Source organism: Nematolebias whitei, chromosome 10 (genome assembly GCF_014905685.2).
Source record: "Nematolebias whitei isolate Nwh7 chromosome 10, NemWhi1, whole genome shotgun sequence".
NCBI classification, from domain to species: Eukaryota; Metazoa; Chordata; class Actinopteri; order Cyprinodontiformes; family Rivulidae; genus Nematolebias; species Nematolebias whitei.
In genome coordinates this window covers 31,742,649-31,765,698 of record NC_056507.1, presented here as the reverse complement: position 1 = coordinate 31,765,698, position 23,050 = coordinate 31,742,649, and the positions used below count along the sequence as shown (strand labels likewise).

General features: G+C 41.9%; 4 protein-coding genes across 4 annotated transcripts in view; 3 read left to right on the top strand and 1 right to left on the bottom strand.

The window, feature by feature from the left end:
- The window catches only part of caprin1b (cell cycle associated protein 1b), a 20,930-nt gene extending 18,390 nt beyond the window's left edge, over positions 1 to 2,540 (top strand). Inside the window, exons 17-18 of the mRNA XM_037683608.1 lie at positions 1,967 to 2,073; positions 2,164 to 2,540. Of these exons, the coding sequence (XP_037539536.1) occupies positions 1,967 to 2,073; positions 2,164 to 2,250 (194 nt within the window). The 3' untranslated portion in view covers positions 2,251 to 2,540. The remainder of the gene's footprint in view (positions 1 to 1,966; positions 2,074 to 2,163) is intronic.
- The window catches only part of LOC119416376 (tetraspanin-18), a 285,233-nt gene that overhangs the window by 172,280 nt on the left and 89,903 nt on the right, over positions 1 to 23,050 (top strand). The window lies entirely within an intron of this gene.
- Positions 4,086 to 16,556, top strand: nat10 (N-acetyltransferase 10). The gene is made up of 29 exons (XM_037683606.1): positions 4,086 to 4,210; positions 4,369 to 4,486; positions 4,562 to 4,653; positions 4,769 to 4,940; positions 5,133 to 5,255; positions 5,334 to 5,395; positions 5,464 to 5,578; positions 7,051 to 7,158; positions 7,255 to 7,388; positions 7,490 to 7,583; positions 7,662 to 7,760; positions 7,840 to 7,976; positions 9,773 to 9,897; positions 9,978 to 10,128; positions 11,029 to 11,125; positions 11,214 to 11,330; positions 11,401 to 11,502; positions 11,592 to 11,666; positions 13,031 to 13,147; positions 13,227 to 13,360; positions 13,434 to 13,482; positions 13,563 to 13,659; positions 13,728 to 13,835; positions 13,919 to 14,091; positions 14,181 to 14,300; positions 14,395 to 14,493; positions 15,770 to 15,843; positions 15,934 to 16,014; positions 16,094 to 16,556. The coding sequence occupies exons 2-29, from the start codon at positions 4,373 to 4,375 to the stop codon at positions 16,230 to 16,232; spliced, it is 3,108 nt and encodes a 1,035-aa protein (XP_037539534.1). The 5' UTR covers positions 4,086 to 4,210; positions 4,369 to 4,372; the 3' UTR covers positions 16,233 to 16,556.
- Positions 16,499 to 23,050, bottom strand: part of adal (adenosine deaminase-like) — a 17,863-nt gene continuing 11,311 nt past the window's right edge. The window contains exons 2-9 of the mRNA XM_037683050.1: positions 20,380 to 20,440; positions 20,191 to 20,278; positions 20,013 to 20,094; positions 19,792 to 19,918; positions 17,777 to 17,857; positions 17,560 to 17,698; positions 17,375 to 17,475; positions 16,499 to 16,708 (exon numbers count right to left, since the gene is read on the bottom strand). Of these exons, the coding sequence (XP_037538978.1) occupies positions 16,499 to 16,708; positions 17,375 to 17,475; positions 17,560 to 17,698; positions 17,777 to 17,857; positions 19,792 to 19,918; positions 20,013 to 20,094; positions 20,191 to 20,278; positions 20,380 to 20,440 (889 nt within the window). The remainder of the gene's footprint in view (positions 16,709 to 17,374; positions 17,476 to 17,559; positions 17,699 to 17,776; positions 17,858 to 19,791; positions 19,919 to 20,012; positions 20,095 to 20,190; positions 20,279 to 20,379; positions 20,441 to 23,050) is intronic.

Below are 23,050 nucleotides of genomic sequence, written 5' to 3'. Positions count from 1 at the left end.
ACAGCACCTCAGACTGAAGAAGTCTCTCGGACGAGAGACGAAACGTTTCTACATTTTTTGTTGTTTTGCTTTGTTTTGGGTTTTTTTTTAATGTCCAGAGGACCAGATTTAACTTTTTTAAATTTTTCTACCTGGATTATTGAGCATGCATCAAGATACTAAAGGGTTCTGGTCAAAGGAGGAAGATTTTATAATTACATCACCAGCTATAGCATGCTAGCATAATTAGCATCATTGTGTTTTCTATTTAACAAACACAGTGTGTTATTTAATGCACCGGGTTTATTTTGAGTTTTAAATTTCCTTCTGTGCTGGTGGGCTGCCGTGTTGCTCCTCCGTCTTCTCACATGTAAAATTAGATTAAAGTGTCATCTGCACGGACAATGACCGTTGATTCATCATTGATTATACAAAGTTGGTGATCATGGTTTCTCTGTGTATTAAAACATAATGAGCTGCGACTCTTGGTAAACTTTTGTGCTGTTTTTGCTCCCGTTGGAGTATCTGCTGTTTTTTGTCTTGAATGAGAAAACTGATCCATGGTGGTTGGTTTTATAACTTTAAAAGGTTTCACCGTACACCGAGAGTGGGAAACAATTTGACCTCGGCCTACAATTTAGCATGTGAACATGTTTTATTGTTTTCATTGTAAATGCAGTTAGTAACACGTTATATTTACATTAAATATCGTCCTAAAGCTTGCCGTGTTTTTCACAGTAGATGGAAGCAGTTAAATAATCGTTTGACAAAGATTCTGATTTCTTATGGATCATTTTTTATTGCTCTTAACAAAACCAAACGAGTTTAGGTGAAAATGAACATTTGCTCTCCCTTCTGTTGCTTTCATGCTGACATCTTCCCTCCTCTTTATGACACTTAGGACTAAATATTTGTAGCAGTAAACATGGGTTAGAATTGTCTCGCTAGCATTGCTATGTAGTGATGAAATGGTCTGACACTCCTTATGGAAGAAGCAACTTAACATCTGATAAGTGACTCCAGATGAGCACGTCTGTGTCCATGTGACTGTATGTTGTAAAATTTCCAGTCACGTAAATCACTGACGCACCTGCCCCAGCTCGGAGTGGTTTGGGTTGTTGTGAACGTTCAGAGTTCAAGGGTTTTAGTCACTTTTCAAGTTTAGGGTGGTTGTGAAACTGAAGGGGGACACATGAAAGAGAAGGGACACTTGAGGACTGTAGCGTAAACATTTTGGACAAAGACGTTTTGTTTGAGAGTAGTGAAGGAAGCCTTCAACATGAAACAGAGAAACACGTTGAACACAAGGGATGCTCTGTTTCCATCAAACACCTACATGCAGCCATGTCTCCTGTCAGGCCGTTTTACAGCCATTACAACTTTGAGACAAGTTGCTGAAACTCTTCACACGTCGGTCTCTCTGGAGAACAACTCACAAGTGTGACCCAAAAGACTCACAGTACAGATGGGTGGGTCCGTGATTCGTGGGACTCCAACAACTCCCATTAGGTTCAAGGTTCTTTATTGTCGTTTGCATCACATGGGATACATGAGGTGGAACGAAATTGTGTACACAGGGTATACAGTATACAAGGATCTAAGATATACACAAACACTAATAACACGGGATATTAAACAGCAGCCTGAACATGAGTCTGTATTGAGCAGATGGGCATGAATGAATACAGCAGCATGAGATCAGCAGCATGGATAATCAGCAGCATTTGTGTGATTCTAGTTGTATTTGTTACTCCCAACAGAACACCAGAACTGAAGCAGCGTGTCGGGTAGATGAAACATCTTCAACACACCTGAATAAAAAGTCCTGTTGCTTTTTATGAAATCCTTAAATTCGTGTACTTTGGATGTTTTTATTTTTATGTTTGATTAATACCTGCAACAACAGAAGTTTTGAAGTTCTGTTTTTGTTAATTTTCAGATTTAACGGGTCCATCGTGTCTAACAGAGTAGTCATTCTTTATTTCAGGTGGTTATGATGGTTATCGCCCTGCTTTCGCCAGCACTCCCAACTCCGGATATGGACAGACCCAGTTCAGCACACCTCGTGACTACTCAAATGGAAATTATCAAAGGGTATGAAGGAAGCTCAAGTCTTTGTATGTTGGTTTTCTTAAGACTGTTCTGAAAGTTTCTAAAACATCTTTTTATTCTTTCCTACTCCAGGACGGTTACCAACAGAACTACAAGCGAGGAGCCAGCCAGGGAGCCAGAGGAGTCTCGAGAGGAAGCACTCAAGCAATGCGATCCTGAAATGGCCTTTAATCGTGACTGTGACTGAAGAATCTGCACCACACTGAAAAATTAAAACCCATGAATGCATTAGCCCCAGCTCACTTTTTGCTTTCTTCTATTTGTTCTCCATCAGTCTTTTATTCCTTCAATCCAAGTTCATGCCCGTTTTTATTTAAAAAATAATAAACAATTTAAAGGTTAAAACACAAGGCGAGCTGTAGATCCAATCATTGGGTCACACAGGCCATGTGCTCCAATACTCCTGTAAACTTGAAAGATTTCATAGGTTATATATATTTTTTTTATTAATAAAAAAAAAAAACGCACAGGCCACTGCTGGTTCAAATCATGGGAGGCCCTTCCCTTTCTTGGTTACTTTTTCTCGTTTTGGTTCAACAGAAATTATTTTTGTTTAACGAGCTCCCGTTTCCTTATTTGTAAATTGATGTCGCTTCAAAAGTTTTAATAAAGTTGTGTTGCATAATCACATTTCTGAGTGTTTTTTTCCTTTGTGGTTTAAATCTAGTTATTTGCAAGGCAAATGGTCTAGTGTGCGCTACCAAATATTATCTGTAGAATACTTTGCTTTTTAAAAAGCAACATTTAGTTTAAATTATATTGGAGGTGCAGTTTTGTAACGAGTTCAATTATTGTTGAAATAGTTTCCATGTCGTTTGTCAGGGGAAGCTGCTGCATATCCAGATGTAAAGCTGGAACCTCTGGAACAGCCAGCTGTTAATTTTCACGTCAAATGAAGTGCAACTAGATCCACAACATTTTGACAAATTACAGCTAACTTGTCTTGCTCTCTTTATATAACTGCTTTGCTTCTGATCTGATGTGATTAGTTCATTGGCTAACAAAAAGTTAGAAATGCAACTGTATGATCATCGTGATGATTCGGCATGATTTTATTGTGAACTGAAAATTTTGAGTTCTCATTAATACAGATTATCTGTAAAAAGTTTTTTTTTGTGTAACCTAATCTGTTAAGAAATGCCCTTATAAAACAAAAATGTTACATAATTGTAACTGTTTAGAAGCCTTTTAGTTAATTTATTTAAAAAAGCGAATTTTTACTTGTCAGTTTTAATAGATCAGAATAAATTTTAGTTCCAACAGTTTCAGCCCAAATAAAATAAATTAACTCATGGAATTTTACATTTACTTGAACTAATGGTAACATTGCTCTGCATTAATTGTATAAACATTTGATTAATATTTAGGGAGTTTTGCATACTTTAAAAACTTTTTAGAGTAGAAAGGAACTTATTTTTCAGACATTTGTAACATGATGCAATACAAATGTCAGAGTCAGAGTTTCTTTATTGTCATTCGCACCTCATGTGGTACATGTGGTGGAGCGAAATTATGTACACAGGGTCCCAGTTACATCCAACAATAAAATGTATAAGAAAAACAGTAATAACATCTAAGATATGAACTAAGAAAAACATCAACTAAATACACAATGGAAAATGGGAATACAAATACAAATGGAAGATAAAAGAAGGTAATGTCAAAGACAGTACAAGAATAAAGATGATACAGTGAAGAATAAGTCATATGAGGTTGACACCAGAGGAAACTTTAACAACTGTCTTTTAGACATCTTTAATGACTACTAATTCTAAAAGTCAAACTTTTTATCAACTTGTTTCTCAGTGATTCTTAAAGAATACCGAGACACTCGTAAAGTAATTGAAATATAAATTAGAAAAGTTTTTTTTCCTCATATTTTATCCTAACTAGCTAAACAATGTTATCAAGATAAAGTAGTTTGGAGATACGAGCGTTGCTTGATTATATGTTACAACGACCTGCCTCATTCGTCGCGCGTTTATGACGTCACTCAGGGGTCCTTCATGAACTGACGTCTGCACGTGAGTTTATCAACATCGTGATGTTCTTGTGTGTGTAGCTTCAGCCTCTTCTTGGACATATTTTCGTGAATAACTCCTCCACAGTTAAATAAAAGGTAATGTTAAATTACGTGTTTATTTCCGCTGTTTGTCTTTATCGTGCTGCGCTCCTTTGTTGACATTTTAAGTAGCTGTAAGGTTTTTTTCACGTGTGTGTGTGTTTCTCTAGATATTTTTTTGTTGTTGTTATTTATGCGCCTTCCGTTTCTGGCAGGAAAATGGCGACAGTTCGTAAGAAGGTAGACAACCGGATTCGGGTCCAGATTGAGAATGGAGTCGCCTTGCAGCACCGGAGCATGTTTGTGGTGGTGGGGGATCGTGGGAGAGATCAGGTAAGTCGGCTCTTGCTGTCAAAGGCAGAAAGTGATTTTAGTTTTTCATCTCACCCCAGTCTGCCTCTGGTCCAGGTGGTGATTCTTCATCACATGTTGTCTAAAGCTGCTGTCAGAGCTCGACCCTCAGTACTTTGGTGCTACAAGAAAGACCTGGGCTTCAGCAGGTGGGTGCCCACCCCACCCCACCCCAGCTACACACACACCTAGAGGGATACAACTGCCATGTGCTGAGGTGGAAAGGAGCTTAGAGTTGTGATATGTTCACTTTGTCTGAAACAGCAACCGGAAGAAGCGCATGAGAAAGCTGCAGAAGAAGATCAAAAGTGGGACGTTGAACCTGAACCAGGACGACCCTTTTGAGCTCTTCATCGCTGCGACCAACATCCGCTACTGTTACTACAACGAGACGCACAAAATCCTGGGGAACACCTTCGGCATGTGCGTCCTACAGGTCGGTGGTTGAACTCCAAATGTTTGAGTTGCTCGTGGATCCAGGAGAAAAATTCCTGCACTGAAAGATTTTATTTTATTTTTTCCCAAAAAAAAAACTTTCTGTGAAACTTTTTCGGACCCTTTGACCTGAGGTTGTCCTGGTCGTAGTGAGAGAAGCTGTTCAGCATGTACTGTTTAATCTGTCACTCAGGATTTTGAAGCTCTCACTCCCAACCTGTTGGCACGAACTATCGAGACGGTGGAAGGGGGGGGTCTAGTGGTCCTGCTCCTCCGGACGATGAAGTCTCTGAAGCAGCTTTACACCATGACTATGGTACGTCTTAAACTCCACTGACTTCCACATCTCACAGACGACCAAAGCAGTCCTTCATGTATTTATTTATTCTCCCAGGATGTGCACACTCGATACAGGACTGAGGCTCATCATGACGTGGTGGGCAGGTTCAATGAGAGGTTGGTATTTCTCACTCTTCTTACAGGACGTAAGTTTGAATGGAATAAATATGTATCTGTGTTCACAGGTTCATTTTGTCCCTCGCATCCTGCCAAAACTGTGTCGTTATCGACGACCAGCTCAACATCCTGCCGATCTCCAGCCACATGGCAAACATCAAGCCGGTCCCCCCAAAGACTCAGGTATCTGTGCTGCAGCTGTTCAGTCCATCAGACAAGCATTCGTCAGAAATAGATACAATAAACGTACATTGAGTTGTATTTAGTTTAGTTTCCTCATTGTTGCCCACATCTAAAGGCAAAAGGGTGAAAACAGATAAATGCCTGAGTGTATTTTCAAGATGGCCCCCACAGCTGATCAGTCTTAGAAAACACAAAAATGCTGGTGCTTATCAACTTTACAGAACTTGAGCTAATAATTTGTTGTGGCAGTAGCTAGGCCTGTCGTGACAAACAATAAATCAATTAATCACATCCATCCATTATCTTTTACCAGCTTCTTCCATTTAGGGTCATGGGGTTCATCGGTGCCCATGTCCAGCAATCACTGTGCGAGGGGCGGGGGACACCCTGGACAGGTCTCCAGTCCATCACAGGGACACAAAGAGACAACCATTCACCCTCTCTCTCACCTAGGGACAATTTAGTTACCAATCAGTCTAACATGCATGTTTTTGGTCTGTGGGAGGAAACCGGAGTACCCAGAGAGAACATTCAAACTCCACCCAGAAAGGCCCCCGGACCAGGATTTGAACCAGGGACCTGCTCGCTGAGAGGCAGCAACTCTACCAGTGCACCACCGTGCTGCCCGCAATTAATCACGATAAATGAAAATTAGGTCGATAATTTTCATTTATCAGCTTTATCGTTTCTTCGTGTCTCTCTTTCTACTGAAGACCCTGGATGACAAAAGGCTCAACTCCGGTGCTCTTCACTGACCCCCCCACCCCCACCCTTTCTCTTTAAAATCCATTGAACCATTCAAAATTGTGTTTTTGGATCGTTAAAAGCAGCTAAGCTGAGAAGCTAAGCTAGCAGGCCGGTCTCGGGGAAAAACCTCCGTCTTGTCAAAGCTCAATAGTCACAGTTGAAACCCGTGCCTTTGTGTAAAAAGTTTTTCTCTGCAAAAAGAAGCTGAGAACTTGTTCACTGATTTTTTTTTTTATTAAAATCTTTGTGTGAAAAATGCTAAAGATCTCAAACCACACCGAGCGTCCGCCATTTTGAGAACTGAAGAGAGACAGCCCATGTCACGTCAAGGGGCCTCCCTCCCATTTTTTCTTAAGGAGACAAGCTGCTCGCTCCCTCACTATCCATTTTTTGGTTTTTATCCAGTGGTCAAAAAAAAGTACTCCGCACAAAAATAAAAAAAAAACTTTTCTTTTAAAATTTAACAGTAATTACTAATTATTGTTAAATTTCAAACAATATTATCGTTTATCAAAATAATTTCTGAGACAATTAATCACCCAGCAAAACTTGTTCTCGTGACAGGCCTAGTAGTAGCTGAGTCATCCTCAGCACATACTCCAAGCACTAACACATGTAGCATGATTTTGCAGTAACGACATCACACGACATACTTCAAGTTTGTCGTGTACAGGAAGGAAACGTTTTTTGTGCAGTGCAAACTGATGGATTGTTTCCTCCCTCAGGAGGACGGTTTATCTCCTCGAGACCTGGAGCTGAAGGAGCTGAAAGAGTCCCTTCAGGACACGCAGCCTGTTGGCGTGTTGGTGGACTGTTGCAAAACCATGGACCAGGTCAGCGCCTTTCACACCCTACGAACCTGCTTAACGCAGGTGGTTCTGATAAATGGTGCGATCCGCTGAACATGGACGCCCTGTGTTTCCCTGCAGGCCAAGGCCGTGCTGAAGTTCATCGAAGCCATCTCAGAGAAGACCCTGAGGAGCACCGTGGCTCTGACCGCTGCCCGAGGCCGAGGCAAGTCTGCCGCTATGGGGCTGGCTGTCGCTGCAGCGGTGGCGTTTGGGTACAGATTACTTTAATGATGTCACAGAAGTCCATTCTTCAGCTTTTCTCTGTTTTGTCATCTTTTCTCACCAGTTAGTGTCTGTTGTTTTTTCCATCTAGCTACTCGAACATCTTCGTGACCTCGCCAAGCCCAGACAACCTTCACACCATGTTCGAGTTCATCTTCAAAGGCTTCGATGCGCTGCAGTACGAGGTACACCTCACACCTTCTCCCTGAGAATGAAACTGTCGATGCTGCGACGACGTCACCGCTTCGTGTTTAAATCCGCAGGAGCATCACGACTACGAAATCATCCAGTCTTTGAATCCTGAATTCAGCAAAGCTGTGGTGCGAGTGAACGTCTTCAAAGAGCACCGGCAGACGATCCAGGTAATGGAATCGAGCGCGCCCGTTTTTCCTCCTGCGGTTTCTGAGAAGTGGAGTTTGACCTTTGTTTCCTGTCTGACAGTACATCCACCCCGGAGATGCAGTGAAGCTGGGCCAAGCTGAGCTGCTGGTCATTGACGAGGCTGCGGCCATCCCTCTTCCTCTGGTCAAGAATCTGCTGGGGCCTTATCTCGTCTTCATGGCCTCCACCATCAACGGGTCAGTGTTGAGAACAGAGGCTCGTTGTATCCTGACAGCGACGCTAAAGACTAAATTAAAAGCTCAGCATTTATCGAAGTGCTGCAAACTGCCTGCCTCTTCATGCTTTTAACTAAAGTCACCTTAAGAAACGGAGCCGTTCCTTTTTTTGTACACGCCGTGAAAAAAATCATTAATCTCATGCGATGTAACGATTAGAATGTGTTGAGGATGACTTTCAGGTACTGCTACGACAAATTTTAGGTCATTATCTAGAGAATAAACAAGTTACAGTAGTCCCTCGCTACTTCTCGCTTCGTTTGTCACGGTCTCGCTCCATCACGGTTTTTCAAATTAGGATTAAACATGATACACAGTTGGCTGATTGATGGATGAGCCGCACGATCAGCATGGGATTTTTATTTAAAATAAATTATCTTAAATTATTTAGCCCCTGTGGCACATTTGTGCAGCCCACAGCTGCAGAAACTTCCTCCTGTATGTGTCAAGACCTCTGCTCTGCCAGGGAGAAGTGGGCGTGGCCAAGGAGCTGAAATCATGACATGCTGTGCTCTTTTAGAGCGTTTAGAGTTTAGAAACATTTAGAATATTGCAAGAGTGTGGGAAGAGTTTAAAACAAAATTAATATATGTATATATATATACTAAACTACTTGTACTGCTATTCCCTTCACGGTTTTTCATACTTAGCGGTTTTTTTTTACTTATCTTCAGGATATGGATCCCCCGTGATAAACGAGGGACTACTGTACTTCATGGTATGGATCCCCGTGATAAACGAGGGACTGCTGTACATTAATTTTTGTGATTCGCTGTGGCAGCCATTTGAAACGGTGTTGACACAAGCGTTCAAGTCTTAGACGTTCACTGGAGTTGCATTCAGGCCCCAAAAAATCCGACCCCAGCCCGTAGCCATCATTTCTGAACCACACCCGACCCGACGAACTAACAGTAATTACTGGTCTGAACCCGAAACACCCACCCCCTGACATTTTTAATTAAGCTATGACTGCTATATAATATATAGTTATTAACGGTCGGCGGACGCGTGCAGCTGCGTAAAAGGGGCACAAGATCGGAGCTGAAAAGGTGTTTGTCCTTTCATGGCCGTCAAAGCGCATTAAATCCCTGCTTCTGCCTGCACTCTGCATTATTCAGAGCCGGACCATGCTCTGACATGTCTGCTTTGGGATGTCACCTGTTTTGGTCGTCGGCTGCGCGTCCGCTGAGTGCAGCGGCTGAACGAGCGTCTACTTGGACGATGGATCGCTTCCTGGCAGTACACTCCATCTGAAGCTCAACTGAACTTATTTTACCTCTTTCAAGACTGGTCAGCTCGCGGTGGAATGGCTACATGCAGCTGGTGCAGTACGGCAAGCCATGTTGCCATATAATTGGATCGTGGCCAAAAGCCCGACACTGACCCGGGCCGAGCTTCGGGCCCAGGTTAGAAATGGCGCCTCTAGTGCGTCCAGTGATCACTTTCTGAGAGGTTCAATAAAGTCTGTTCAGTGGTTCGTGCAATACTTTGCTAAGACACATGAGCAAAAACATTATCACCCATCTTTGTCTTTTAGAGTCTAATGAAAAATCAAAACCTGATTATTATAAATATGTTGACCAATAAGGTTAAAATAACGGAAGTTTTTTTTTTTGTTTTTGCTGTTTTTTCTGTAATCGTTATATTCATTGTCAGAACTTTGTGGACTTTAAAGACAACACAGTTTTCACCATAATGTTTAGATGTTGTCTTTTTGTGACCCCGCCCCCACTGATGGTTTGGCTGGCTGTTCGTAGGTACGAAGGCACCGGGCGCTCGCTCTCCCTCAAGCTGATCCAGCAGCTGAAGCAGCAGAGCGCAGAGAGCCAGCAGAGCATGTCGGCACAGAACAGGGTCACCAACACCGCCAGGCTCGCAGCAGGTTGCCACTAACGTCTCTTCTCTGAGCGTCCCGAGCACGCTCCTGTCGTCTGACTGTCGTTTACCCGTCTCTGCACACAGCTCGCACGCTGCACGAGGCGTCTCTGCACGAGTCCATCCGTTACGCACCCAGAGACCCCGTGGAGAAGTGGCTGAACGAGCTGCTCTGCCTCGACTGTCTCAACATTCCCAGACTCATCTCTGGCTGCCCGCTTCCACAGACCTGTGACCTGTATCCTTCACTCTTTTGTTGCCCATAATGACTAAATTAGTTGTGTTGATTAAGAAATGTCGAAAAAGGAAGAAATATTTCTTCACAAATAGTTTTAGGCTCAAACTAGTAAATCAACAGACTTTGCTTATTGTCAGCAGATTTTAAATCTCATCTGTCTATTCCAGTTTGAGTCATTTTTAACAACAACTAACATCAAATAAATGTTCTTTCTCTCTCTCAGTGGAAAAATGTACAAATAAAATCCTCCAGATTAGACGGAGGTGTCTGTGCCCAAAAAAGGAAACGGAAAATTAAAATGTGTGCATCTGGTTTTCTGAACCAGACTCCTAAAGGTCAAATGTTGACGTGGGTCAGTCGTGACTCGTGCTTCCACTTAGTTTTTGGTGGCTTCAGACGAGTATTTTGTTGACAAGTAAGTGTGGACCCGCATTTTAGAATTTCAACTATTCAAGTTATGCTTTCAAACTGCACCGTTTTTATTGGGATAACTTTTTGTTTTTTTTAATCTTGCACTTTTTATCTTTCTCTCATTTTGATATCCTCAAAACTTAAAAATTGTATCATATTACCAGACAGTTTTTTTTCCCAGCAAGGTTTCAATTTAAATTAAATTATACTTGTGTCTAACATACTGTATTTGGAAAGAACAATAACTAATTTTAAAGAATCTTCAGGGTGTTTACAATCTCCTACACAGAAAACCTCTTCCTGGTGCAAACTAGCTGCGACGGTGTGTTCATGTTCTTTAAAAAAAATCAGATTTTTTATTTTGAGATCACTCACTGGTCAGGCTCAAGTCTTTTTATGGACAGTAACCGATGAATTGATGTAACGTGTAAGTTGTCAGCGATGTGTCACTCCCAGGTGAAACTGGTTTCCTCAGTGGTTACCTCCCAGTTATTACGTAAACAGAGACACACTCTTCTGTTACCACAAAGCATCAGAAGCATTTCTGCAGAGGCTCATGGCTCTCTACGTGGCGTCACACTACAAGGTGATCTCTTCTTTTTGCAGTGTATATTTACACTTCCTGTTGTGTGCTGTCTGTGTTCTTGCTGACTCGTCGTTTCTCTGGGCTCCAGAACTCCCCCAACGACCTGCAGATGCTCTCCGATGCTCCGGCTCATCATCTCTTCTGCCTCCTGCCGCCCGTTCCTCCCACACAGAACTCGCTGCCTGAAGTCCTCGCTGTGGTGCAGGTGATCCACAACGTTGTAGAGATGCTCTTCTCAACCAGCTTTTTGTTCTGACCCCTCCGTGCTTCCTCAGGTTTGTCTGGAGGGAGAGATATCGAGACAGTCCATCCTCAACAGTCTGTCCAGAGGGAGGAAGGCCTCCGGCGACCTCATACCTTGGACTGTGTCAGAACAGGTACACGACGGTTCTCAAGTGTTCTGCGGCATCGTCGCTGCTCACGTTTTGACAGTGAAACAATGAATCCTCTGCTTGCACCATCACAGTTTCAAGATCCAGATTTTGGCAGCCTGTCTGGAGGCAGAGTGGTGCGAATTGCTGTCAATCCAGACTACCAAGGGGTAAGAACTTGTACAAACCTGAGTATTATTTTTAAACTGGTTGTACTGTACAGCTGGTCTCCTTTGATCAAATGCACTTAAATGTTATTTACGCAATTATAGCCTCAGACATAAACGAGATAAAACGTTCCTAATAGGGTAAAAGACAGCAGCACATCATCTTAATCCTACTACCGTATTTTCCACCGTACACGTCGCACCGCCCTACAAGTCGCATCAGTCCAAAAATGTCTAATAAAGTGGAAAAATCCACAAATATGTTGCTTCACATTTATTACGCGTCACCGCTGACAACCTGCAAATGTGGGCCGGTGTTGTGCCAATAATTGATTGGCTGCCAAATGGCGGCCACGGGAGCGTGCACGGGAGGACTTTAACAAGATTTCAACAAGATTAACACTTTTAAAAACAATTATTAGTTTGCTCTAAATTATAGTAAAGGTGTGTCTCAGTTGAACTTTTCCTTAATAAATGCACTTTGACGGTCAAATCAGCTGCATTTTCAAAAGCCAATACATGGAAATAGGCTCGTGCACGGGAGGACTCGCTGTACATTTATTAAAAATTTAACAAGATAACCACCTAAAACAATTATTTGTTTGCTCCACTTTATAGTAAATATGTGTCTCTGTTGAACTTTCCTTAATAAATTCACTTCAATGGTCAAATCAGCTGCATTTCTCCGTGGCGGCGCAGTGAAATGAAACTGATTTGATGGTTGCTCCAGGCAGCTGGATGAAGGTGGCAGCTGTGGCAAGCCGATTGTGTCATTAATAGCCACTTTTACCTATTACACGACACAACGGCATGCCATACTACTTGAGTGCCATCTAGTGGCTGAAAATAGTAGTTTTCAATATTTTCAGTCAGAATGAGTGAAAACAGTCATAACTCGGTCAAAAATTGGTTTATAAATATGAAAAAAAAAACAAATACGTCAGTTCAGTGTATAAGTCGCAGGGCATGTAAATTATGCAAAAAAAACCCGCAACTTACAGGCAGAAAAATATGGTAGTTCTTGTCGTCCAACTGATGACTTTGGACATTTTGACGTCACGTTTGCACCACTTCCTGCCTGAGTTCCTGCTGCAGCAGAAAGCTGTTTGCTTCTGTTGAAGAAACATCAAGTCTAAACATTGAGGGTGAGCCAGTTAAGATTTACTGTTCCTGCATAGCATTTTTATCTTTCACACGATAAAACAAGACGGTTCAAAATGCTACGAGGTTTATCAACAATGTTTTAGTTCTTGTGGCCCTGGTTCAAGACTTTGAGTGTGTCAGGGATGTTAGATCCTCGGGGAAGTTCCTGTTCGTTAGTTCTTGGCTGGAGAAGCGTCGTGTTTAACTCCGTCCTGTCCCAACAGATGGGCTACGGCTCCAGAGCTCTCCAGCTCCTGCAGATGTACTACGAGGGCAAGTTCCCCACCATGGATGAGAGCGTTCAACCAAACCAGAGTGAAATCACCTCTGTCAGCAGCGAGGTCAAACAGAACGTTTCCAACTGTCTGGTTTCATTTTGTTAAGGGGACACGTTTCCCTGACAGAAACTTTCTCGTTCAGGCCGTCAGTCTGCTGGAGGAGATGATCACGCCGCGAAAAGAGCTCCCTCCTCTGCTGCTGAAGCTCAGCGAGAGGAGAGCGGAGAAGCTGGACTATTTAGGAGTTTCCTATGGCCTCACTGCACAGCTGCTCAGGTCAGTTCAGTACAGAGGAGGAGGTTTGGATCATTTAAGAGTCGCGTGTTCAAACTTGTTTGCTGTCTGACAGATTTTGGAAGAGGGCAGGCTATACTCCAGTCTACCTAAGACAAACAGCTGTGAGTGTTATTTATCCGTCATTTTGTGTCTGTTGTGTTGCTGTGACACTCTAATCAGTGACGTGTGCCTTTGCGTCCAGAATGACCTGACTGGAGAGCACTCGTGTGTGATGCTAAAAGAGCTGAACACAGACGAGGCTGCAGAGCAGAGTCAGTGGCTGTCTGCCTTCTGGAAAGGTGAGTAGCTGCCTCACCTGAGGAAAGACCCGCTGCGCTCCGTCTAAACAGGAGTTTGTTTTCTTTAGATTTTCGTCGGCGCTTCCTGTCTCTGCTCTCCTACAAGTTTAGTGGCTTTAATCCAAGCTTGGCACTAAGCATTTTGCAGAATAAGAAGTCCAAGGAGGAAGCCACCAGTAAGTTGTTTTTGGGGACTAACCAGCTCAGGTTTTAGTCACAGGACTTCACAGCTGGTCTGACTCATTTCTGATCTCTACAGCCGTCAGCAGCTCTGGGCTGGCAACACATTTCACCCCGTACGACCTCAAACGGCTGGAGTTGTATTCCAGGAACATGGTGGACTACCACCTGATCATGGACCTGGTCCCAGCAGTGGCACGCATCTTCTTCCTCAGACAGCTCGGGGACATCTCCATCTCAGCAGCACAATGTGTACGTTTCTCCTGAAGCCAAGATCTTTCTTTCTGTTGTTATGGAGCACGTTGTTCTCACTGCTGACTGGCTGGCCGTTCCTTCTCCAGGCCTTACTGCTGGGAATTGGACTACAACACAAATCTGTGGACCAGCTGGAAAAAGAACTCGATCTCCCAAGCTCGCAGCTCATGGGTCTCTTCAACCGTCTGATCCGTAAACTTGTGCAAGTGCGTTTACGCTGCTGAACAAACGTGTTGCTCATCCTGTCATTTGAATGGCTTCTCTAACGAGCGCTTTGTCGTTTCTATTTTTTTTTACCAGGCGTTCACCAGCATCCAAGAAAAAGCTATTGAAGCTGAAATGGTAGACTCTAAAGATGTTACAATGGATCCAACCGTCAAAAGCCTTAATGAAGATCTGGTATGTGAACACAGTCTTTCACCCGTTCTGCTCTCTGCTACAGAAAATAATCAGCTGCTGTCTGAGCACAGATGTCAAACAAAATAGAAAATCTTGTAAATGCAGGGCGCATTGGAGCAATATGAAATATCTATTCAAAACAACTAAACAAAATACAAAAAAGATGACTGCTGACACATCCATCTAGTATTGCAGAGTTATCTACTGATGCTGTGTGCTAACCACTGCTTAGCAGCACTTCTGTTCAGCGCCCTGACAGGACTTCTGTTGTGACTTGGTGCTATATAAATAAACTGAACTGATTAGTGTTTGTAGAGATCTAGAGTGCTGTATGAATGGGTAAATGAAGACACGGGTTAGTGTAAAGAGCTTTGAGTATCTTGATAAGATAGAAAGTCTATATAAATACAGTCCATTTACCACCTAGGTTATTGTTTGTCATATGCAGGTTAACACAAGGTCAACGTTCAGGATGAGAAGAACTGGTTCGACTCACTAAAAACAAACAAGAAATACTAAAGCATGCAGTAAAAGTACTAAAAGTGAAAAAGAATGATGGTGAGTCACTGTAGTCTCCAATCTGGCCTTAAAGTAACAGTGAGGAGGAAAAAGTAAATAGTTTTTCTTTTATAAAAGCTAACCCCGTCTGAAGCGCAGACGGTCCCTCAGTTCTGTTGCACAGGAACAAGTTAACCTTTTAATATAAAAATGGACTCTGCATTTATCCCTCATATTAGAGGTGATTCCTTGCTTGATGACCTATCTTACATGCTTCAAATTCTAAAGGATTATTTTATCTTAATAGTTTTATCAATCTCTTTATTCACTGGACCTCCTTAGACATGTATCTTCCATCAAGAAGATGGACTTCCTAACGCTGTGAAAACAAGTCACAGAGACTGATTTTGTGTCATTAAAATCAAATGTTTAAGCTTCACTAGCACTTTGCATTTCCACACAACCCATCAGCACAAGTACTTTCAGAGTAAATCTGTTTTGATGTTCTAAAACCCTAAAGCTAATGTTTTTGTTTAGAAATGAAGCGGCTTCATTTAGCTGGCCTGCTGTTGAACAGACATTACAAACATGGAGTGTATGATTTGATTTTGTTGTACTTTTAAAGCAGTCCACTGATTTATTTATTCATGGACATAAGCTTTATCTCAAACAACAAATTTATTGTAACATCTTTGTCAGTTTATAAAGTAAGTGCCATTAAAAAAGACATAATTAAATGAGCGCATGTTACCAGCATGTATGTTTGATTGACCAACAGACTGAAGCTGCCAAAGAGTTTGATGAAAAGCACAAAAAGGATCTAGAGAAAGTGAAGGACATGAAGTTGGAGGCGTGAGTAGAAGAGTGGACTTTGGTCATTATGTGGCAAGTTCTGAATCAAAGAGCCGTTTACTGTATTTGTCTTGGTTTGTGTGTTCTCAGGTACAAGATCCGTGGAGATGATGAGGAGTGGGACCAGGTGCTGAAGAACGCTGGGAGCACAGGTGTTGTCAGCATCAAAAGGTGAGTGTTGCTCAGGATAGAAACAGAGAAGAGTGGCTGTTGTAGCAACGCGTTGCTCATGTTTTGATATTCCCAACAGTGACAAGAAGAGAAAGTGGGAAGGGGGCTCAACAAATATTGGGGCTCCTCCACAAGAGAAGCTAAAAAAGAAGGACATGCAGCATGGAAAATTCAAGAAGAACAAAGACAAGCACGGGAAGTTTGGAAAGAAGGCGTGACAGAGTGAAGTCGTAACCAGACAAATGGCTTGCACTCACGTGAAGATACAAATGTTTATCCATAAAATTCATCTTTTTTCATTTTTACAGTAAAGTGTAAATCAGCCACAGTTAATACTCTTCAGCCCACTGTATTGAATAAATAACTTTTTATTCGTGTCAAACACTTCATTGTATTTTAGTTTTGTTAAATAAAGTCAATTCTACAAACAATTGTAAAAACATGTTTGTAAATTAAAAACTATTAAAACTTAAGGTGCCTGCATTTAAACTTTCTGAACAGGTAAATTGAGCACCTGTGGCCGTAGATCACTCCACTTCTGTTTCAGCTGCTGTTTCAGGGCTTCGTCTGCAAAGACCCAGTCTATGGCCTGCTGGGACAGCCTCCATACTGCCTCATGGCCGAGCTCAAACGTAGACGCAGCCAGCTGGTACTCCTGAGACAAGTCTGTGCAAAACACTCCTTTATCATCAGTCTGGAGCGAGACGAAGAACAACAAGTCAGGCTTTATTGCTGATTTAGCTTTTTTCCCTTCACAGGAAACATTTCATCAGACAGAATGTGTGCCACCTGTGTCATTATTATTTATTAAATGTAACAAGCTCCTCCACAAGACTCCTCACTCCTTTCTCTTCAAAACAGTCATTTTTAGGTTTCAGGATGAGCTGCAAACTCTCATTAAAACTAAAATCAATTAAAAAACGTTGGGAGATGTTGGCTCCTTAAATAAACCTAAACCAAAGAGTGAAATGAACAATTTGATATAAACACATTTGTTGTTTAAAACAAACCAAACAACCTTCAGAAGTGAAATTTAAAACCGAAATTATGATTTTAGCAAACGCTTTCCTACAAAAGTTAGATATTTAATGAATATAGTACATATATAGTACTATATGTATAGTATATATATATATATATGTATATATGTATATATATATATGTATATATATATATATATATATATATATATATATATATATATATATATATATATAGTAAGGAAGTCTGAAGACGTTTAAGTAAACAAAAATATATTTTAAACAAGATTTTATTACAATGATTCCAATTTGGGGATGTAAATGCATATGAAGAAAGAAAAAGTTTGTTCTTGCTGTAAGAGTGCAGAAATTAAACTTACACAGATCACACTTGGATGTCCCAACTGGTACCAGTACCTGAAATGATGTTGGGAGTAACTTGGCACCGTTCGTCCTTTAACGTTTGATGTCAGGCACATCTCTAGGAGAAAATAAAGAATTTAAAAAATTTTTTGCCTGCATAGATGTTCTTGCACTTTATTTCAGATTGCAGCCTGAGTCTTACCGAGGGGTATCCTGTTTTTCACCACTTTGTCAACAAGGTGTTGAGATCCACCCATTTCAGGATGTAAGAAGGTTCCATGACCGATCCTGTCAGGAGGAAGATTGAGCAGCAAGTCTGACTCCTCCAGCTGGGAGGGAACCTGCAAACACCTTTCTGTTTAACAACTCGTGCACATTACAGGGCTACAAAACTTTAAAAAAGTTTTAAAAGGTCGTACTTCTGAAAGGTGCAGGGACAACTTCAGTCCACAGTGTTTGGCCTTCTCCAGGGCTGGAAGCAGATATTTTCCATGGCCCACCTTCAAATAAAAGCCTCAATAATGTACAATAATATGGCATAAATCAACAATAACATTTCCTAAAAGTCACCATGGTTAGGGTGTCTGAAGTTTGTACAGGTCCTTCTCAAAAATTAGCATATTGTGATAAAGGTCATTATTTTCCATAATGTAAAGATAAAAATGAAACTTTCATATATTTCAGGTTCATTGCACACCAACTGAAATACTTCAGGTCTTTAATTGTTTTAATTCTGATGATTATGGCATACAGCTCATGAAAACCCAAAATGCCTGTCCCAAAAAATGAGCATATCATGAAAAGGTTCTCTAAACAAGCTATTAACCTAACCATCTGAATCAACGACGTAACTCTAAACACCTGCAAAAGATTCCTGAGGCTTTTAAAATCTCCCAGCCTTGTTCATTACTCAAAACTGCAATCATGGGTAAGACTGCAGACCGCTGTTGTTTTATTGCTTAGCAAAGATTTGTACAATTTATTTTAATTAAATATTGGTTAATAATGTTTTAATAAATTATTTTATTATAATAAAAACAAGGCAGCACGGTGGCGCAGTTGGTAGAGCTGCTGCCTCTCAGCGAGCAGGTCGCTCTGGTTCAAATCCAGGCCGGGGGCCTTTCTGGGTGGAGTTTGCATGTTCTCTCCGTGCATGTGTGGGTTTTCTCCGGGTACTCCAGTTTCCTCCCACAGACCAAAAACATGCATGTTAGGCTGATTGGTAACTCTGGATTGTCTCTAGGTGTGAGCGAGAGAGTGAATGATTGTTTGTCTCGTGTTCCTGCGATAAACTGGAGACCTGTCCAGGGTGACCCCCGCCTCTCGCACAATGACAGCTGGATATGGGCACCAATGACCCAAAAAGGAAGAAGCGGGTAAAGATGATGGATGGTGCAATGAGTTGCTTCTCATTTCTTAAACAACCATGTTGAAAGACGCATTGCGTGGTCGTGGAAAAGATGTCAGTCTGTTTGAGAAGGGTCAAATCATTGGCATCAAGCAGAGAAAACATCTAAGGAGATTGAAGAAACTACTAAAATTGTGTTAAGAACTGTCCAACGCATTATTAAAAACTGGAAGGATAGAGGGGACCCAACGTCTTTGAGGAAGAAATGTGGCCGGAAAATAATCCTGAATGATCGTGATTGACAATCACTTAAACATTTGGTGAAATCAAATAGAAGAAGAACAACAGTAGCACTCAGGGCTGTGTTTAATAGTGAACGTAAGAACATTTCCATGTGCACAGTGCGAAGGGAACTCAAAGGATTAGGACTGAACAGTTGTGTACCCTTAAGAAAACCACTAATCAGTGAGGCTAACTGGAAAAAATGGCTTCAATTTGCTAGGGAGCATAAAGATTGGACTCTGGAGCAATGGAAGAAGGTCATGTGGTCTGATGAGTCCAGATTTACCCTGTTCCAGAGTGATGGAGGCATCAGGGTAAGAAGAGAGGCAGGTGAAGTGATGCACCCATCATGACTAGTGTCTAGTCATCAATGTAAGATCTTGGTGAAAAATTGATGCAACACTGGATGGAAATAGATCTTGTGACATTGTAGAAGTTTATTGAAACAATGCCACAGTGAATGTATGATGTAATCAAAGCTAAAGACAGTCCAACAAAATATTAGTGTGTGAACTTTTTTTGGGTGACAACTTTTTTTTGCCAGGCAGTGTATAACCAGTCTTACAGAAAAACTTTACACCATCACACAACCTCAACGTATTGCATGTCAGCAAAAATATAATTTTAAGGAAATGTTTAAAAAAGCGATTTCCATTCAGTCTAAATGAAGAAATGCACAAAATTATTATTGAAAATACTGAATCCCTGGAAAGATACTCTGGTAAAACCCAGTCACTGCAGTACTCCAGTTTATCTCATTGTCTACTGAAATATTGGAATTTTCCACCAAAATATTTTACAGACCATTGGATCTCCACTAAGGTCGATTCCCACCACCAGACCACCAGATGACAGCATAAACTCTTCAGCCAGTTTCACTGTCTCCATGGCAACCTCCGTCCCATTTCTGCGGTCAATGGCCACCAGAAACCTTTTAAAATAAACTAAATCTAGTCAGACAACACTGTTGAATAAAGCTTCAGTGCCGTAAAGAAAAGTAGAGCAGCTGGACTCAGTCTGCCTACCTGACATCAATGTCCAACCCTTCATTTTTACACCTCTGGATGGCTTTGATGACAGTCTCAACATAACTCTGTTTTGTTAATCCTGAAAATAAAAATCATAAAGCAGAATCGATCGGTGGAACGATGCAGAGAGACGACAACCCCATTTAAATATCCGACTCCTTGCCAACATTCTTACTTGTGTCTTTTTCTTCTCTTGGCGTGCTTCTGAGCTCTAAATACTTGACACCATCAGCTGCAAACTCCCTGATAACATCTGTAGCCACCTTGTAAAGAAAATAATAAATACATATTAAATCTGTTTTCAAAGTGGGACTCTGAAAAAAGATTTGTAAAACACAACATTTGACAGAGAGCTCTTCCTCACCATCAGGATGTCCTCCTCTGTGTTCACCAGTTTATGGATTACTTTGAAGACCTCAAAGCATCTGCAGACATACAAGGCAGTGACAGTCAATACATGCTTTAAATTTGATTTATTGTTCATAAACTGCTGATGTTTTCAAAATGTTTTTAATAAACTAATACAACAAAAATTACAAAGCAGTTCAGCTTCATTTGACCTGGGTCAGAAAAAAGTTTCCTTCAAACCACAACCTGAGATATTGTTTGCTGTGTATTGGTGCAATATACTTAAATAAACTAAAACTGAATTTTAGATGCAGTTTGTAAACAGTGGAAAAATGTAAATGAGTTCAAGAAAAGAAAAATGGATTTAGTCAGAACATCCAGTCTGTAGGAACAACTCAGATTTAAAGTATTTTGATGTGAAAGCAAAGTAGAAAAATGATGGGTAAAAACACGGACATGGAAGAGACACTTTTTCTCAGGACAACTCCTAAGTATACTACTCAAACCCAGCAGTTAGCCTGGCCCGGAACAAGCTAACTTCACAGATTAAACCTCAATAGTAACTTATGTGCTACAGCCTTTATGAAACTGTCCACAAACCATTCAATATTTTAATATTAATTTGTATTGTGCAAAGCCCTCTGATCTACATTCCCATTAGGAAGGGCCCATATAAATAAAGTTTGATTGATTTATTGATTGATTACTAGAAAATCCAGGCTTGATACTGCTGCTGCTGCTACTACTACTACTAGGAAGCTCAGAGGAGCTGAGTAGGACAAGGAAAGAGCTGGTTGCTGGTATTAAGAAGGTCAAGGCCACATATGCACAGAGGATCGAGGGTCAATTCATCTCATAAGACCCTCAGAGCATGTGGAGGGGCATTAAGTTAATAACAGATTATAAAGGAAGGAGTGAACAATGCCCCAAAGACCCATCTCTGCCTGATGCCCTCAACAAGTTCTGTGCACGCTTTGAAGACCCAAACAGACCACCCAGCACCAGACTCACCTCACCACCAGATGAAGAGCATCTCAACGTGACCTCAGCCGAAGTAAGGAGTACTTTCAGGAGGATTAATCCGCACAAGGCAACCAGACAACATCCCCGGAAAAGTGTTGAAAGAATGTGCCGATCAGCTCTGCAAGGTGCTGGCAGACATCTTTAACACCTCACTTACCCTGGAGACAGACTGAATGACTATCGGCCAGTGGCCCTCACCCCGATAGTCGCTAAATGCTTAAAAAAACTGGTCACGACTCACATAAAAACTAACATCAACATCAACGAGGACCCTCACCAGTATGCACACTGTGAAAACCGATCAACAGAGGATGCCATCTCCTCTGTGGTCCACACTGCTCTCACCCACCTGGAGCAGGACTCCTACGTCCATATGCTCTTTGTGGACTTCACATCCTCCTTCCATCCATCCTCCATGATCCCCCAAACCCTGATGGACAAACTATTCACATGAGGACTAAGCCCCTCCATTTGCAACTGGGTACTAGACTTCTTAACAAACAGACCACAGTTAGTGAGGATCCACAACTTCTCCTCCTCCACCATAACCCTCAGCACTGGCTCTCCTCAGGGATGTGTGTTGAGCCCCCTCCTGTTTACTCTGCTCACATATGATTGTGCAGCTACCCATCCAGGCTGTCACATTGTAAAGTTTGCAGATGATACAGCGGTGGTGGGATGCATCACAAACAATGATGAGTCCAGCTACAGGCAAGAGGTGGAACACCTGGAGAGCTGGTGCAAAGAGAATAACCTTCACATCAATGTGAAGAAAACAAAGGAGATGATTGTGGACTTCAGAAGGAACAAAAACATCTACACCCCCATGAACATAAGAGGATCTGCGGTGGAAGTGGTCTCCAGCTACAAGTACTTGGGTGCACACATGAATGACAACCTCAGCTGGAACGGCTGAGGCGAGCTGGTCTGGGAAGCTCAGTCCTCACCTCCTTCTACAGGTGTGCAGTGGAGAGCATCCTGTGCTCCAGCATCAATGTGTGGCATGGAGGCTGCACAGCTGCAGAAAGAAAAGCTTTGCAGAGAGTGGTGAAGGCTGCACAGAAGACTGTTGGAGTCAGTCTTCCCACCATCACAGACATCTACACCTCCAGATGCAGGAAGAGGGCCACCTGCATCATGAAGGACCCCACTCACCCAGCACACACACTTTTTGCCCCACTCCCTTCAGGAAGGAGGTTGAGGTGCATTAAGTGTAGAACCCCTAGACTGAGGAACAGCGTCTACCCTGAGGCTGTTAGACTCATGAATCTCTAACCAGAATAATCATTGTGAAAAAAATCACATCATGTTGCTGCTGATCTGTTTCATGTTGTTGCTGATCTGTTTCATGTTGCTGCTGATCTGTTTCATGTTGCTGCTGATCTGTTTCAATGTTGGTGTGTTCATGTGATGTTCATGTGTGTCCCTGCACTGGCTACCCATTCACCTTCGGATCCAATTCAAAATTCTCATGTATGTTTTTAAATCACTGAACAGTTCCGCCCCATCCTATCTCACTGATCTTCTGCAGCCATATGTCCCACCGCGCTCTCTGAGGTCAGCAGACCAGATGCTTCTCTCAGTCCCAGAAACCCGTCGTAAGCTCAGAGGTGACAGGGCTTTCTCTGTTGCAGGTCCACGACTGTGGAATGAGTTGCCACTGA